This window comes from Nylanderia fulva, unplaced genomic scaffold, assembly GCF_048542155.1.
Source record: "Nylanderia fulva isolate GAGA-0341 unplaced genomic scaffold, ASM4854215v1 Scaffold170, whole genome shotgun sequence".
NCBI lineage: Eukaryota > Metazoa > Arthropoda > Insecta > Hymenoptera > Formicidae > Nylanderia > Nylanderia fulva.
The window spans coordinates 204,486-222,174 of NW_028189946.1; the positions used below are offsets into that span (position 1 = coordinate 204,486).

Here is a 17,689-nt window from a genome sequence, read left to right on the forward strand (position 1 = left end):
AGGTACATGAGAGAAAGAGATAGCTTGAGGCGCATGCAAAGGAGAGAGAGAGATGATGCGGCAAGATAATTTTTTAAATATATTTTATAAAATTTTTTTACTAATATTTTTTAACTATTTTTTTTATTATAATATTTTCTTATTGGGAAGGGAGAGAGGTTTTTTTTTAAATGACAATTTTTTAATGTTAAAAATGTTTTTTATTTATAAAATGTGTGTGCATGTATTTACAAAAAGTGTGTGTGTGTGTGTATGTTTAAATTTGAAAATTTAATGAATATAAGAATATAATAAAGGTATAAAAATGTAAAGTATAAAAAATATAAAAAAATATATGGCTACACATATATAATAAATGAATAAGAATACATAAAAAGATAAAATCGATACAACCATACAAATATAAATAGATAATATATAAAAAAAATCAGTGAGGGGTGACGGTGCGGTGGAGCGGTGGTGACGGCACTTGTGAGCGGTGTTGAGGCGCCAACGGTGGTAACGAGTATTATGACAGCCGGACGGGACTCCTGCATAACATAGAAAAACAATATTAAGTTTTATGAATTTTTTTCTTTTAATTAATACTTACAATCTCGGTTTCTTCGTATCTGATTCTTCAATTTCTTGGTCTGAATCTGTATCATATTCCGATGATTGCGATTTACATGATGTCGATGGTGAAGGCATATCCCTTCTACCAAAATAAAAGTTATCTACATTAAAATAATCGAGACAATTTTTATAGTGACGCTGAAAACATGCGACTCGTTTGTGTCGTTTAGACGATCTGGTGCATTTAGATAAATCATCAGTCATTCTTCTGTCTTCGTGAATTTCCAGGAAATTGGCAACATCTCTTGTATGTGATTTTTTAACACCGAGTTCGCGATTTCTTAAATATTAAATGGTCGAAGTCACATAAATGTTTTTCGATTTTTCCCGAGTCGCCATCCTCACTTTAAACGTTCCAGTCTTTGAAAGTTTAATATTTTATTGTTCACAAATAGGTCACAGACTCCACAATACAGTTTGGTACAGATACACTCCACAATTGTAGCATTTATCCCCTGTCAGTAAACCGCAAGGTCCTGTCATGTGATCACGCACAGCACGAGCACGTGAAAACAGATCGTTTACTCGGAGAAAACAATCCGTGCAAAATTTTTCACCAACATTGTTTTGAAAATAAAAAGAAACACTACACTTTACATAGAGATCGTCAATTGCACGAATTTTTTGCTTTCTCAAAATCCGTATCTTTTTCTTCTTATAACGACTGTGGCAACTACTTAAACTGTTAAAGTTCGAATCTGCCAAAATTGATGATGCTGATGATAATGATTCGTCCATTTTACTTTCCATCACTTCTTCAATCGCTTCTTCATTGTCTACTTCCATATCTTTGTCATCTATTATAATTATGTTTGAAACGCATAATAGAAAACTACTTGTGTAATAAAATATTATATTTTTAAATGGAATATTCTAGAATATTCGCTTCCGATCGCAAGTCAACAGGCATATCGTTTTTTATATGTTTTTTTCTGGAAAACATATCGCGACACAAATTATCCTGTCGTATAAAAACACGCTCGAAATATAAACAATTAACGGTGTCGCAACCGTTCCGCCGAATAATTATATTTTCTTGAGCATGCGCGGCTTCTCACGGGCGCCTCGTTTCGCCAATAATCATCGTGATTGCCAGCTCGCGCATGCTTTCTAACAGCCGTTGTTCTGTCAAATTTGACAGCGGCCAATTACGCGTAATACGCTCAGGTCACCTCGCGCAACTTTAAAAAGACGCAAAATTATTGGCGCGTCACACGAAGGTGGGCTCCGCTCCGGAAATTATAAATGAGGAGCTCTCACCCCGCTTGCCAGCTTTATCGCTTTTCCGTCGTGAAAACATATCGCAAACCGCTTATCAGATAAACCGCAAAATTCGTTGACGACCGCCGCTATTCCGCACTTTGATTTTTGATTCCGATTTCACTGTAAAGATAATTAAGGTTTTGTAATAAGTTGTTGTAGTATTTTGTCAATACGTGTGTGATATTATTAAAGTCTTTGTTTTACAAAAAAGTGACTCAGCCTTTGTGCAGCGCGATCCTTTGTTCACGCAGCGCGTTCGCGAACATATTTCTGGTCCTTCGAGCCGGATACTTCTCGCCGGCACCCGCAAGTTTGTGAACGTGACTTCGTGTAGTTCGTGGGCGCTCTTAGTTCACCATGGATGTGAACACGTTGATCGACTGTCAACGTGAGATCCAGGTCCGCATTTCACGTTCCGTGGAATATTTGAAGAAGCTGGGCACCACCAACATCACCGCCAGTGCCGTATCCACACGCACCAGAATCTTAGATCAGCTGTGGACGAAATTCGAGACACAGCATGATCTCATTCGAGCGGCTCTGAAAGAAAAATTTTGCGAGAGCGATTACTACAAGTCGGAGTTACATGGCGATACGGAAAATCTGTACGTTGCACAACGCAGTACTTTAGATAGTTATACCGAACATTTTCGGAAGCCGAACGTGTCTCCATCCGTCGACGTCGCATCAAAGTCTTCGCTGCCGCGCATCAAGTTGCCGCCGTTCTCTGGCGCCTACGCTGACTGGCCATCCTTTCGCGATCTCTTCCTGTCAGTCGTGAGCAGCAATTCAATCTCGAACATTGAGCGCCTTCATCACCTCCGCTCGTGTCTGACAGGTCCGGCTGAAAAGTTGATAAAGTCACTACCTGTCACGAGTGACAACTACGATCGCGCTTGGGCAATCTTGGACAAGCACTACAATAACAAAAGAGAGTTGATCCGCTCCAACTTTGCCACGTTTACCGCCGTGCCAAAGATGAAGGGAGATACCGCCGAGGAGCTGAGCCGCATTCACAACGCTGTCACCGCCGCAGTCAACGCACAGGAGAGCATCGGACGTCCTATCAACTCGCACGGGATGGATCTGTTCAACCACATGGTCGTCGAATTGTTCGACGCACGCACTCGTCTCGAATGGGAGTCAACCACTTCAGACCCCACCGAACCACCACGGAACGAGGCACTTCTCGACTTCATTAGTCGACGGATCTTGACACTCAACGCCGCACGACCGAGGAGTGTCACAAAGGGATCTGGAGAGACATCACGATTCGTCAAAGCGCACGTCACGAAGCACCAAGGCACAGATTCACCTCAGTGTGTACTGTGCCGTGAAAACCATACACTGATGACGTGCAAGGGCTTCAAGGCCAAGACCGCGGTTGAGCGGAAAACGTTCGTGGAGGCCAACCGACTGTGCTTCAACTGCCTAGGCAATCATTTCCTAGCACGGTGTCAGTCAAAAAGGAACTGCCTCACGTGCAACGCGCGACACCACACCATGCTGCACGGGGCAGCCACATCAACACCATCTGCTGAGGCCACTTCACTTGCCACCACACTGGCCACGGCACGGCAAACTGAAACACACAAGGCCGTCCTCCTCGCAACCGCTTGCGTCAAGATCGCTGATCGCTACGGATCACCACACGAGGTTCGAGTCTTGATAGACCAGTGCTCCGAGGTGTCCATCATCTCTGAGGCACTGGCTCAGCGTCTTCGGCTGCCTCGAGCTTCAACAGATCTGTCCATCTTTGGCATCGGAGGGACTCGCTCTGGATCAGCGCGTGGCAAGGTCACGCTAGACATCACATCTGACGTGACCAATGTCGAGCTCCGCGTGGTTGCTTTTGTGCTGCCTCGCATCTCATTGCAGCAAGGCACCTCTCAACGCGAAGATCGTAGCTGGCCTCACATCCAAGGACTTCGACTGGCCGACCCGCGCTTTCTGGACGACGATCCTGCGGAGTTACTTCTTGGAGCAGAAGTTTACGCATTGATCCTCGAGGAAGGTCTTCGCAAGGGCGGATCACGGATGCCGATCGCCCAACAGACGAGCTTAGGATGGATCCTGTACGGGGGCTACGATGCAGCAGCAACCGAAGGACATCGCAGCACGTTCCAGTGCACCGCAGACCACGACCTCGCTGACATGGTTCGACGCTTCTGGGAGCAGGAACACGAGCCAGTGGCTGGGACACCGCTTACCGCCGATGAAGCCAGATGCGAGGACATCTACGTGCGCACGGTCACACGCACGTCCAGTGGACGATACATGGTGAGGCTGCCATTTACTTCACCGCCGCCGACATCGCTCAGCGAGACTCGTCGACCTGCTGAACGCCTACTGGATGCCATGGAGCGGAAAGGAGCACGAGATCGTCGTTTCGGTGACCTCTATCTAGACTTCATGGAGGAATACGGGAACCTACAACATATGGAGAAGGTTAGCACAATTACAACAACTGGCAGCCCCAGGTGTTACTTACCGCATCACGGGGTCCTCAAGGAGTCAAGCACGACCACGAAGCTCAGGGTCGTGTTCAACGGCTCCCAGCGCACACGGTCCGGAGAGTCGCTGAACGCACACCTCCTCACTGGAGCCAATCTCTTGCCAGCACTCGCTGACGTCCTACTTCGTTGGCGTTGGCATCGGTTCGTGCTCGTCACGGACATCGAGAAAATGTACCGACAAATCCTCGTGCATCCGGAGGACTGTCGCCTGCAAACTATCCTGTGGCGCCACAACAGCTCTGACGACGTCCACGAGTACGAGCTGAGGACCGTGACCTATGGGCTAGCGTGTGCACCCTTCCTCGCCATCAGGACTCTTCATCAACTCGCAGCAGACGAAGAGGCACGATATCCACGCGGAGTCAAGGCACTGCGACACGACTGCTACGTCGACGACGTGGTCACCGGCGCCGATAGCTTGGAAGATGCTATCGACCTTCAGCAGGAACTACGGAGTCTTTGCACGGCGGGCGGATTTCCTTTGAGAAAGTGGGCCGCCAACGATCCTCAGGTGCTCACAGGAATTCCACCAGAACATCAGCTGCAACGTGGGCCGCACTCATGGGAAGAAGAGAGTCACGCTACCCTGGGCCTCCGATGGCATCCTCAAGGCGATTGGTTCTCCTTCTCAATTCGTCCACGTCCAGTCACTGATCTCACAAAGCGACGAGTTCTAGCCGAAACGGCTCGGCTCTTTGATCCGATGGGTTGGCTCGCGCCTGTCGTCATCAGAGCCAAAATCCTGATCCAGACGACGTGGCTTCAACGGCTGGATTGGGACTCTCCGCTGCCTGATCAGGACGCACACCGCTGGAGGCAGTTGTTGGATCAGCTTCCTCTATTGGAAAACATTCGTGTAACTCGCTGGCTCAACACCGGGGACGACCATTCGCAACTGCAGCTCCATGGGTTTGCCGACGCTTCAGAGCAAGGATACGCCGCCGTGGTGTACATCCGCAACGCTGCAACAGAAAAAACGTCAATCAACCTATTGATGGCAAAATCGAAGGTCGCGCCTGTCAAGCAGGTGTCGTTACCTCGCTTGGAACTCTGTGCAGCAGCTCTACTTACCACGCTCATGCTCCACGTGCGCGCTACTCTCGGTTTGACAACGACGCCGGTGCATCTGTGGTCAGATTCAAGGGTCACACTTCATTGGATCCGCGGACACAGCACTCGTTGGAAAACCTTCGTCGCCAACCGAGTATCTCAGATCCAGACCCTGCTTCCAGACGCTCAATGGAGACACGTCGCTGGACGAGAGAATCCTGCAGATTGCGCATCGCGCGGTGTTACTCCTGCTGAATTAATCAATCATGAGTTGTGGTGGACAGGACCTACCTGGCTCTCAGGAGACGAGACTGCATGGCCGGGTTCAAACATCGACGTCCCAGAGGATGACCTCCCGGAGCAGCGAGCCACCGGTCTGGTAATCAAGGCACCGGTCTCGGCAGAACCTGACCTCCTCCTCCGATTTCCAACGCTGCACAGGCTGCTGCGGGTTACGGCATGGTGTCGGCGATGGCTCAATAAGGCGAGACGTGACGCCATACCTGGCCGTCTATTGCATCCGGACGAGCTGGACGTCGCCTTATTTCGATGGCTGCGAGTGGTGCAGGCGCTCCACTTTCCTACGGACGTAGCTGCGGCTTCTGCTGGACGCACTAGCCCACCACGAAGCCACCTAGCGATGTTGAGTCCGGTCCTCGATGATCAAGGCGTGCTGCGCGTCGGAGGACGTCTCAAACATGCTCAGCTACCACTCGACGAGAAACATCCAATGATCATCCCGGCGGCATCATGGTTGACTCGGCTGGTGATCGATTCCTGCCACCGACGGACGCTGCACGGAGGTGTGCAACTGACTCTCGGCCTGCTCCGCCTGCGCTTCTGGGTGCCTCGAGGAAGGACTACCGTCAAACAGCAGCTACACCGATGCATAACCTGCACTCGATGGCGCGCCGCCACACCACAGCCTCCGATGGGTAACCTTCCTCGGGAGCGAGTAACGCCAACTCGACCGTTCCTCAGCACCGGCTTGGACTACGCGGGACCAATCCTCCTCCGGACCAGCAAGGGGCGTGGACACCGTGCGCACAAGGGGTACATCGCAGTCTTCGTCTGCTTCTGGTCAAAGGCCGTTCACTTAGAAGTCGTCTCAGACTACACCTCGGAGGCCTTCATCGCCGCTCTGCGCCGCTTCGTCTCCCGCAGGGGCCTGTGGGCTGAGATCTACAGCGACTGTGGCACGACTTTCATCGGAGCAGATCGGACGCTGCGAGGTCTCTTCAACGCAGCGACAGCCGAAGGTCAAAGTGTCATCCTTGCCGCCACCGCTCAAGGAATCCGCTGGCACTTCAACCCGCCAGCGGCCCCGCATTTTGGCACTCTCAGATGATCCAGAGGACGTTTCGGCGCTGACCCCCGGTCACTTCCTCATCGGGACACCGCTCCTCGCCTTGTCAGAACCGTCATTGACAGAGCAGACGGTGTCCACCTTGTCACGTTGGCGTCATCTGCAGCGGATGAGGGATCACTTCTGGCAGCGATGGTCATCCGAATACATGCACGGACTCGCCCCACGCACCAAGTGGCTCAAGGATGCACCTGCACCCCACGTCGGCGATCTCTGCCTCGTTCGCTCCGAGATCACCCCCCCGAACCGATGGCCCCTCGCTCGCATATCGCGTTTGCATCCCGGGGACGATGGAGTTACACGCGTAGTGACGATCCGAACGGCCACGTCCGAGCTCGTGCGCCCACTCGTCAAGCTCGTGTTTCTTCCGGGCGTGAACGACGTTCCTACACCGCACGTTGACGCATAGCATCACTCACTACACGATCATCACGTCATGCACCATATCAACTGTCACGCTTCACTCATTTCACTCACCACCTCACTATAACACTTGTCTCGTTTTCACCGCTCACTGCATCGGTCACTCGCCGTTCACATCTGCCACATACTTTCGCCGTTTCAGCTGATCGATTCGCAACACGTGATCACCACGTGTTTCCGCGGCTCAGCTGATCGATTCACTTTACACGCGATCATCACGTGAACCTCGCCGCGCCGGCGCGCATGCCCCACCATCGATCACTATCGACTTGCGATTCCGCGACCGAAATACCACAATATGTTGTCACTGTGCGACAAGGCGGGCGGGAATGTTTGAAACGCATAATAGAAAACTACTTGTGTAATAAAATATTATATTTTTAAATGGAATATTCTAGAATATTCGCTTCCGATCGCAAGTCAACAGGCATATCGTTTTTTATATGTTTTTTTCTGGAAAACATATCGCGACACAAATTATCCTGTCGTATAAAAACACGCTCGAAATATAAACAATTAACGGTGTCGCAACCGTTCCGCCGAATAATTATATTTTCTTGAGCATGCGCGGCTTCTCACGGGCGCCTCGTTTCGCCAATAATCATCGTGATTGCCAGCTCGCGCATGCTTTCTAACAGCCGTTGTTCTGTCAAATTTGACAGCGGCCAATTACGCGTAATACGCTCAGGTCACCTCGCGCAACTTTAAAAAGACGCAAAATTATTGGCGCGTCACACGAAGGTGGGCTCCGCTCCGGAAATTATAAATGAGGAGCTCTCACCCCGCTTGCTTGCTTTATCGCTTTTCCGTCGTGAAAACATATCGCAAACCGCTTATCAGATAAACCGCAAAATTCGTTGACGACCGCCGCTATTCCGCACTTTGATTTTTGATTCCGATTTCACTGTAAAGATAATTAAGGTTTTGTAATAAGTTGTTATAGTATTTTGTCAATACGTGTGTGATATTATTAAAGTCTTTGTTTTACAAAAAAGTGACTCAGCCTTTGTGCAGCGCGATCCTTTGTTCACGCAGCGCGTTCGCGAACAAATTACATCTTTCTCATCTGGGACAATAATAATTTCAGGTTCTCTCTCCATTTAAGACACTTTTTCACTCCGCAAATATCATAGGTAGACACTTCTTCACTCCGCAAATATCATAGGTAGACACTTCTTCACTCTGCAAATATCGTAGACCTTATGACATCGTGGACCCGCTCTCCATAAGTTTAAAAAATCTTTACAAAGGACTGTCATAGTGATGAAATCGGCCTCTACCTATTTAATTGTTTACAAATTCGAGCAGCCAAACGTTGGCACCAAAGTGTCGCAATTAAAAAAAAATAAGGAAGTTGTTTCTCTCCCGTTTATGGGAGATTTTCCGCGAGGATACAAAGCTGCCGAACGTCAGCGCTGTTACACTCGTACCGCCTATAAATAACATTTTGACAGTTTGTCGCAACGTTGGCGTTAAAATCTCAATTTCCTTTTGTATGTCAGAACAATAAAATGTCCAAAAAAATAAGTTTTATGGATTTTGAAGTGCTCGGTTTTCGGACAGTCATAAACCCCCGCCCCGCATGACGTCATCCCTTGCGTCCTCAAGATATCCCCTCGCCCCGCACCCCGCTCAGAGGACCTGCGTTAGAACCCGCCTTATATCACTACTGAGAAGACAATCATTTCAGAGATCCTATTTATATATGAAATAACAAATAATTTTCTAGTTTTTAATTTTTTTATTGTACTTTCTGTTCTTTCTATGTTTGTTTGTCTTTTCGTAATGCTTTTTTTTAGCAATGAGGTATCCTATTCGATGATTGATTTTATTAAAAATAAGATCCAGGGGGTAACCGTTGCTTATCAGTATGTTAATAACTACCTCTAAGTTTTTTTTAAAAATTGTAAGTGTGATAATAGCAAACATCTATCTACTAAGTTATAAATTATTCCAATTTTGTGACATTGTGGATGATTAAAAAAAATACAATACACGAGCAAATAGAAATTTTAATTGGTTTGTATGTTAAAGGTGACGAGAGAGACAAGACAAAGAGAGCGGAGGACTGGGACAGAGGCAGAGATAGCCGGAAGAAGGGGATGGAGGAGGAACAAGAGAGAGGAGAGGACAAGAAGAGGAAGGATGAGAAGAGCATAACTGTCGATGGAAGTCCAGAAGCGGAAAGAGGAAGGAAGGAGGCAAGAAAGAGGGGAGAGAAAAGAATATATTTGTATATAAATAAAATTGTATTGTATGGAATTGTATGGAGAGAAGAGAAAAAGAAGGATGTAAAGGGTTTAGCGCACTCTTAAAAACGCCCCGGAAATCCTGAGGGAACCCGGAATAAACTTTCAATTCAATTCAATAGGGAGTTATATATAATTTTATTTAAGAAGAGACGGGAGATAAATTTTAATTAATTTATTTTTAAAAAATTAATAAATCTTAAATTTTTATTATAAAAGATAATAAAATGAAGTAAAGAAAGTAACAAAATGATAAAATTTGACTAATAAGGGTAAAAGGTATTTCAATTTCTTCAGCTCCTGCTCATGTTAAAAAAATAAAAATATTTATAAAAATTCAAAATAAATATTGATTTAAGGGATAAAATAATAATAAAATAAATTTTATGGAAATTAAAGATAAAAAATATAAGATAATAATTGATGATAACAATGCAATTATTCCTCCTAATTTATTTGGAATGGATCGGGGAATGGCGTATGCAAATAAAAAATATCATTCAGGTTGAATATAAATTCGAGTTACTATAGGATTAGCTGGAAGGAAATTGTCGGGGTCACTAAAAATATAAGGTGTTTCTAAATTAATAAAAAAATATAAAAATAAAAAATATAAATCCGTAAATATCTTTTGAGGTAAAGTAAATATGGAAAGGAATTTTATTTAAATTTATATTTGTCCCTAATGGATTTGATGAGCCTGTTAGATGAAGAAAAATTAAATGAATTAATACTATTATTATAATGATAAATGGAAGAATAAAATAAAGGGAATAAAATCGATTTAAAGTAGCATTATTAATAGAAAATCCCCCTAAAATTTATTGAACTATTAAATTACCATTATAGGGAATAATAGATACTAAATTTGTAATTACAGTTGCACCTCAAAAAGATATTTGGCCTTAGGGAAGAACATATCCTAAAAATGCGGTGGCTATAGATAGTAGATAAATTCCCCTTCGTGGGTCGCGGCCTTGCCGTGGCGAAGGGGCTCACCCTTTGCAAGAAGATAGTCTTGCAAGGGGTGCCAACAGCGACCAGTACCTTACGAGGTACACTGCCCCCGGCCTGGGGGGCACGCCCTTCGTTTGTGGGGGCTCTCTTCGGGCGGTGGAAGAACTCCACCCCCCGGAGAGACGGGGCCCACTTCCCCGTTAGAGCTTCGGCTTGTATGTGGTAAGGGATGGCGACCCGGAATTCAAACGCCCGGTGGCATGGCACCGTTAGGAGAGGGGATTGCACGGCGCTTCGGCGCTTCCCCTCCCACCATGCTCTGTGGCCCGGTAAGCCTACCGGGTAGGCGGCTTCTGCCGCCCGGGGTTCTCGCCTTTTGCTCTGGGGGGGATTTTTCTGGGGTTTTCTGGGGGAGTCTCCCCCGGGGTCTGGGGTGGGTTCTTTTGGCGGTGGGGGCCGCCGAGGTGGGGAGGTGTGCGAGCCGCGCGTGATCACCCGAGGGGCTTTGCCCGGAAGGTTTCCCGAGGGGCATTGCCCGGAGGGGGTCACGCCGGCGGAGGGACCGACACAGTCACCCGAGGGGCTTTGCCCGGAGGGTTGTCCCAAGGGGCTTTGCCCGGAGGGGGCTGTGTCGGTTGGTCTCAGGGGCCGCTCGGACATATTCCGAGGCGGGGCCCGGAGACAAAGAGGATCCGGAGAGCGCTGTTCGGCAGTGTTGTTAGACGGGCCCGCTTTTCTCGCGCATGCGCGGCGAACGTAGTATCAGTGAAGTAACTCCATATGTAAAAAGGTGTACCGTTAATCACCCGTATAACGTTCTAAGTTTATAATTTTATAATTTTGTAAATTTTTATAAATAAAAGATAAACAAGACGGAGGGATATAAAAATAACTTTAAACAAGATATATAACAAACTAAAAAATTTTATTTGGCAGGAAAATTATGGAATACCAACATTTGTTGCAAGGGTAAGGGAAACTGACAAAAACCTTACCAGTATTCAAAAACAAAGGTACATTTATTAAAATACAAAGTAAAATTATTTTATAAATATGAAAATTAAATTTTTATATTAATATTTAAATTTAAAAGAAAATAAATATTGCGTCGTAGATAATAAACAATAAAAAATAAAAGTTGTAATCCTCCGTTGTACGTTGAGCCAAAACTTTCGCGCCCATATCACTCCTCTGCAGACAGTCGTCTAGATACGTGCCTGTTAATACTAGCCTAGCAGACGACATGGCCGCGCATGCGCGAGAAAAGCGGGCCAGTCTAACAACACTGCTGTTCGGGACTCCCAGGCTGAGTAGCCTGGGCCTCCGTCCCAGCGTCTCTGGATGGTTCCCGCACCCGGGCCACTCGGACATATTCCGAGCTCGGGTCGGGTGCGGAGCCATGCGCAATCACCCGAGGGGCATTGCCCGGAGGGTGCTGCGCGGGCCTGCCGCTGAGGCCGCCTGGACTTATTCCGGGGCGGGGCTCAGCGACGAGAGTAGATACTCCCGGCCGGTCGGGACCGTTTCCCGTTCCGAACCGGCCGACCGGGAGAGGTGATGTCTCCTCCACCGGACACTCCGATGGGGGGACGTGCTGGTCGCCACGGCGGGCAAGGTGTGGACGGGGAGCGGCGTCCTTACCCCAACCGTCCGTGGGGCCCCCTGGGTGGCGCCATTCGCAAGGGTGCTCTCGTGGTCGGAGGCGAGAGACCCCCGAAAGCTTAGGCAAGTAAGGGGCCGGAATCCTGTGGCGGGGGTGCGGTATCCCCCCCGCCCCGAGATATAAGTTGACTCTCTTGGAGTACCGAGAGCCCCGTCGGGGGGCGATGCCGGTCATGTTTCGGGTTGTCCCTCGGCGGGAGGGAGATACGCCGGTCAATGGAGCCCTTGCGAACAACGGGATTGAACAGAAATGACTGATCAAATAAATAAAAACGAACAAGGTACAAAAAAACAGGGGGTGCCATCGGCAACTAGTGCTGAGAGGCGTGATGAGGAGGAAACAAGACCGGCGAATATTCGGGATATGACGGAAGTGACTGCAAGTGTACAGGGCACAAATGCATCACAGGCAACGGAACAGGAGGGGGATCATGAAAGGGTGGAATCGCCCAATCAAGAATTCCACCGAACCTTTGAGAGGAACTTTGGCGAAAAGGTTCTGAATAACCTAGCCGATCAAATAGGAAGAGAAGTGGCTGAACGTACCATTTCACAGAACAGCCAAAGCATTGCGGCAATCTTGGAGGATTGGAGGGTCAGTCCCTCACCTGTCCCGAAGGAGACGTCTAATGCGACTTTGATGTCGGAATCATTGGCTTTGGACGAGGACAGCCAAACGAGTTTATTCTCCGTACAGTGGCCAAAGGAAGGTACGGGATGGGATATTCAATCAGAAACCGAAATCCCATCAACATTGAAGAAGGATACCTCTAAATTAAACGAGGTGGCAATAGAAGGAACATCTGCGACAGCATCTTCATCTGCTGCTAATCTTATGGATTTTTCCAATGCCTTACTTGGAAAGCGTAGACTTGTTGGTGATGTGAGCACAGAGGAAGAAGACCCTACACCGCAAGTACGGAGGAAGTCTCGGAAGAGTAAATCTAAGTGCATTGTCACAGATAATGAAAAGACTTCCATAAGGAAAACGAGATCTCAGGCGGAAGATAGGCAACAACAACAACCTCAGCCTCAGCCTCAGTTATCTCAGCCAAGTCAAGTGATGGTAACGACTGATTCGGAGCAACTGACTCAGTCGTGCTCGGAAGTAGACACTGAGACAAGCTCGAAGAAGCCTCCAACAAAGAAGGTAGCCCGCAAACGCAGATCCGATGAGCCCACGATCGATCAACTCCTCCGCCCGCTTCACACGGCGGAGGAGATGGGTATTATGACGGTCAATGATGCTAGCGTGGCGGCTGTTGAGTGGCTAGAGAATATAGACACCATCAGAGTACGCAGTAGTTATCAGGGTGCATTGAGCGGGCAGATTCGTCGAAGGGTGGAAATCGTCAAGGAGACGATTAGACTTCTAGCGGAGAAGCTAGAAGATACTGGTGATCCTGCCTATTTAAGAAGGCGAAATGCAGAATTACTGGCAGAACTCACAACCACAAAACGAGAGTCTGCCAAAATGAAGAGAGATATCGAGGACCTTAAGAGGAAGGTCCAAGACTTAACTAATGCGTTAACGTTCGATATCCAACGTGTCGACAAGGCTACTTCCCCGATGGAAGCTACCCAGAAGAAGAAGGCACCGAGATCTCAATCCCGACATAAAAGTGAAGTAGAGGATAGCGCTCAAACCAATCCAACAGCTGCAGAAATGATTATGAGACCACCGCTCCAAGGTATCTCAAAACCCATTCCAGCAGTAGAGAAGAGTAGATTGCGGTCGCTACAAGCACATGATAGCAATCTGGATGCTGAACTATCTCGGCAAATAGTTGAACTTACTTCCAGAAGGAGAGAACTCCGACAGGCATCAAGGGGAAATCAGAACACATCCCGAGCACCGAGTCCATCACGAGGGATCCCTCGAGTGATCGGGAATGTCCAAATAACTCTCCCCCTGAGTTCAGTAGAGTTTCCTCCATTACCTCCAACAGCAACTGCTCCGCAGAGGGATGAAGAAAAGATGGAATGGACGGCGGTGATCTCCAAAAATCAGAGGAAGAAACAGCGCAAGGCAGCCATACAACAAGATGAGAAGCACCCCAATAAAGGGGAACCCAAGGAAAAAGCGAGGAAACAACCAATTGCAAAGGACAATCCTGCTAAGGTTAACCCCCCCTCTGGAAAAAAAAGACGTCGCCCTCCCCGCACCGCGGCGGTCGCTATTAAGGGTGTAAAGGAAGGTTTCTCGTATGCTACCGCACTTCGGGAGTCAAGAGAAAAGATCTTGCTGCCTGAGCTAGGCATAAGTAAGACATCGGTGAGGCACACTGCCAATGGAGGCGTTATTATCGAGGTCCCAGGCCCGGATAGAGCAACCAAAGCGGAAGAACTGAGGAAGCAAGTCTGCAATACCTTGGGCGAAGCAGCAGTGGTGACTAGACCGGTCATCAAGGGAGATGTCCGTCTCATTGGCCTGGACGACTCCGTAGTTCCAGCAGAAATTGCGGACATCGTAAGCGTAGAGGGCGGCTGTAAACCGGATGAGGTGAAAGTGGGCGCGATCAGACCAATGACCAACGGTCTATTCACAGGCCTGGGCCCAATGTCCCCTAGGTGCGGCCATCAAGGCTTCCCAAACGGGGAAAATAAAGGTAGGATGGACAATCGCGAAGATTGAGTTGCTGAAGGCCAGGCCTCTTCAATGCTTCCGCTGCTGGGGTCATGGACATCTAAAAGCTAACTGCACGTCACCTAACGATAGGAGCAAGAACTGCTACAGGTGCGGAGAAGAAGGCCACTCTGCGTTGGCTTGTGTTAATCCACCGGCGTGTGTGCTATGCAAGGAACAGGGCAAGGACTCGCGTCATCGTGTAGGCTCCACGCAATGTAAGGCAGACTTCACCACAGTTAAGAGAGGAAAACCGGGTCGGAAGGCCGAAGAAATGATCACGGAAAATGCATAGGATCATCCAATGCAACTTGGCGAACTGCTGGCAAGCCCAGCATCTATTTGAGCAGCACGCCCTAGAACTTCGAGCGACAATCTGTGCTGTTACGGAACCAAGGACCATCCCGGATAATCCTTATTGGCACAGCAGTACCAATAAACTTGCTGCGATTCGATGGTGTCCAGGCGGAAGCATCCAGGCTTGCAGACTTGTATACAGGGCAAGAGACTTTGTGGTGGCCACGATGGGAGAGTACAACGTCATCTCGTGCTACATCTCCCCCAACGTCCCAATCCAGGATTTCCAGACCTTCCTAGACGAGATCGGAGTTGCCCTGATAAACCTACCCGGCAGGACAATAATATGCGGAGACTTTAACTCAAAGTCTAGATTATGGGGGTCAACACGTACGGATCAGCGAGGAGAGTACGTAGAGGAATGGGCCGCGGAGTATAACCTGTGTTTGACCAACACAGGCAATGCTCCCACATGCGTGCGACCCCAGGGGAGCTCTATCATCGATCTGTCCTGGGTTACAAGCGATATTGTAACCCGTATACATGATTGGCGTGTGATGTCGGAAATCGAGTCGCTGTCGGATCATGAATACATCTCCATGTATGTTGGTCGGACAGGCGCTGGACTGAATAGGAGAAACAAGACCCAAACTAAGTATCCGAAGTGGAACTGGAAGAAGCTCGATGTGGATCTGTTTCCAGGCATCTCTGGTGTGGAACGCAGAAACGGCCCCATCGGAAGAAAGCATATCCGCCACCAAATACGCGAAATGGCTCAAACGCACGGTATATAAGGCCTGCGACGCAGCTACCACGAGAACAGGCCCCCGCCCACCTAAGGAACAGATGTATTGGTGGAACTCCGAGATCAACGAGGCAAGGAAAGCTTCACTACAGGCACGCAGAGCATGGACGCATGCTAAAGAGAGGAAAAGGCCCCGCGAAACTGTCGAGGAACTTCGATCGGCGTACAACACGGCTAGACGCTCGCTCAGGCGAGAAATAAACAAAGCCAAATCTACTGCGTGGGGAGAGCTGATCAGGACGATTGATGATGACCCCTGGGGAAGGCCTTACAAGCTGGTGATGAGCCGTCTAAGGAGCGCTACACCCAGTCTTACCGAGACAGTCGACAGAGAGATCCTGGACCTTATGCTAGATACTCTGTTTCCGCAGGGGAGAGTATTCGACCCTGCTCTCCACTGGGAAGAATGGCAGTGGGAGGAAGAGTGGTCCATCACATACCTGGAAGTCTGGAAGATAATCAGGGATAAAAAAGGCAACAACACCGCCCCCGGCCCTGATGGTCTGAAAATAAGTATCTTCGGCAAGTTTCCTCCAGAGATGTTGGCTAAGCTGGTGGAGTGCTACAACAGATGCCTAAAGGAAGGAGTGTTCCCGAACGAGTGGAAGACGGCCAAGTTGGTCCTTATCCCTAAAGGCAACACCACAGAGGATAACATAATCCCTAAAGTAAGGCCAATCTGTCTCCTAAATGAAGTTGGCAAACTACTGGAGAGGGTGATAGTCAATCGCATCAACGAATGGATGAACAACAATCCTAGGCTGCAACTCTCGGACAACCAATACGGTTTCCGAGAAGGGAGATCCACATGCGACGCTCTCCATAGGGTTCAAAGCATTATACGTGATACGACGGAGGAAGGCGGGGTGGTAATTGCTGTCAGTATAGACATCGCAAATGCCTTCAACTCGCTACCGTTCTCGGCCATCAGAGAAGGACTGAGACAGAAACAAGTCCCAGAATACCTAAGAAGGACTATAGACGCGTATCTATACAATAGATACATTGAATGCTTGGACCAAGACGGAAGGACGGTGAAGAAACCTATGCTGGCTGGTGTCCCGCAGGGTTCCGTACTCGGGCCTACACTGTGGAACATCGGCTATGACGACATCCTGCAGAAGGGCTCGGAAATGGGGTGTCATACAATTTGCTATGCGGATGACACCCTCATACTTGCTACGGCAGAAACCGTTAACAACGCGGTCGCAAGAGCTAATTTGCAAGTCAACTTAGTCCTGAATAGAATCAAGAAGCTGGGTCTTACTGTCTCTGTTCACAAGACGGAGGTAGTACTCTTCTATGGCCGGAGACACAAACAACACGTCGATCCACCACCATCTGTCACAGTTGGAGGAGAGAAGATAACACCGAAGCCGCACATGAAGTACCTGGGGGTCATCCTGGACAGCAGATTGAACTTCCGTAGCCACTTCGAGTATATAGAGGAGAAGGTAGGCAAAACAATGAGGGCCTTGTGTAGAATAATGCCCAATCTGAGAGGGCCCGGAGAGAAGAAGCGTAGGTTATACGCCAATGTAATCCTGTCGATCATCCTATACGCGGCACCTATCTGGAGCGACGCTCTTACCTCCTCTAGGAGAAGTAAAGAGAAGTTAGACAGATTGATGAAGGTCACCAACACCAGGACCATATCGGCATACCGCACGGTCTCTCTGGATGCATCATATCTGTTGGCGAGGACTCCACCCCTACATCTTCTGGTAGCAATGCGCAAGAGAGTGTACACTAGATGTATGGAGGCTAAAGAGAGAGGAGAGTGCTCTATCCAAGAGTGCAGCGAGATTCGAGAGGAGGAAGCACTACTAACTGAAAGGCAGTGGAAAATGTATGCGAGCA

General features: G+C 48.5%; 2 protein-coding genes across 2 annotated transcripts; both read left to right on the plus strand.

The window, feature by feature from the left end:
- The first annotated feature begins 2,235 nt into the window (after positions 1–2,235).
- Positions 2,236–6,792, plus strand: LOC146723741 (uncharacterized). Its single transcript, XM_085481277.1, has one exon. It carries the CDS (start codon positions 2,236–2,238, stop codon positions 6,790–6,792), a length of 4,557 nt encoding a protein of 1,518 aa, XP_085337403.1.
- An 8,222-nt stretch (positions 6,793–15,014) lies between these two features.
- On the plus strand, positions 15,015–15,818 carry LOC146723742 (uncharacterized). Its single transcript, XM_085481280.1, has one exon. The coding sequence runs from the start codon at positions 15,015–15,017 to the stop codon at positions 15,816–15,818; it is 804 nt and encodes a 267-aa protein (XP_085337406.1).
- Positions 15,819–17,689: the final 1,871 nt, after the last annotated feature.

Bases quoted from the DNA above. Each gene is read 5' to 3' on its own strand.
- LOC146723741 (XM_085481277.1), top strand. From the start codon at position 2,236: ATGGATGTGAACACGTTGATCGACTGTCAACGTGAGATCCAGGTCCGC.
- LOC146723742 (XM_085481280.1), top strand. From the start codon at position 15,015: ATGCATAGGATCATCCAATGCAACTTGGCGAACTGCTGGCAAGCCCAG.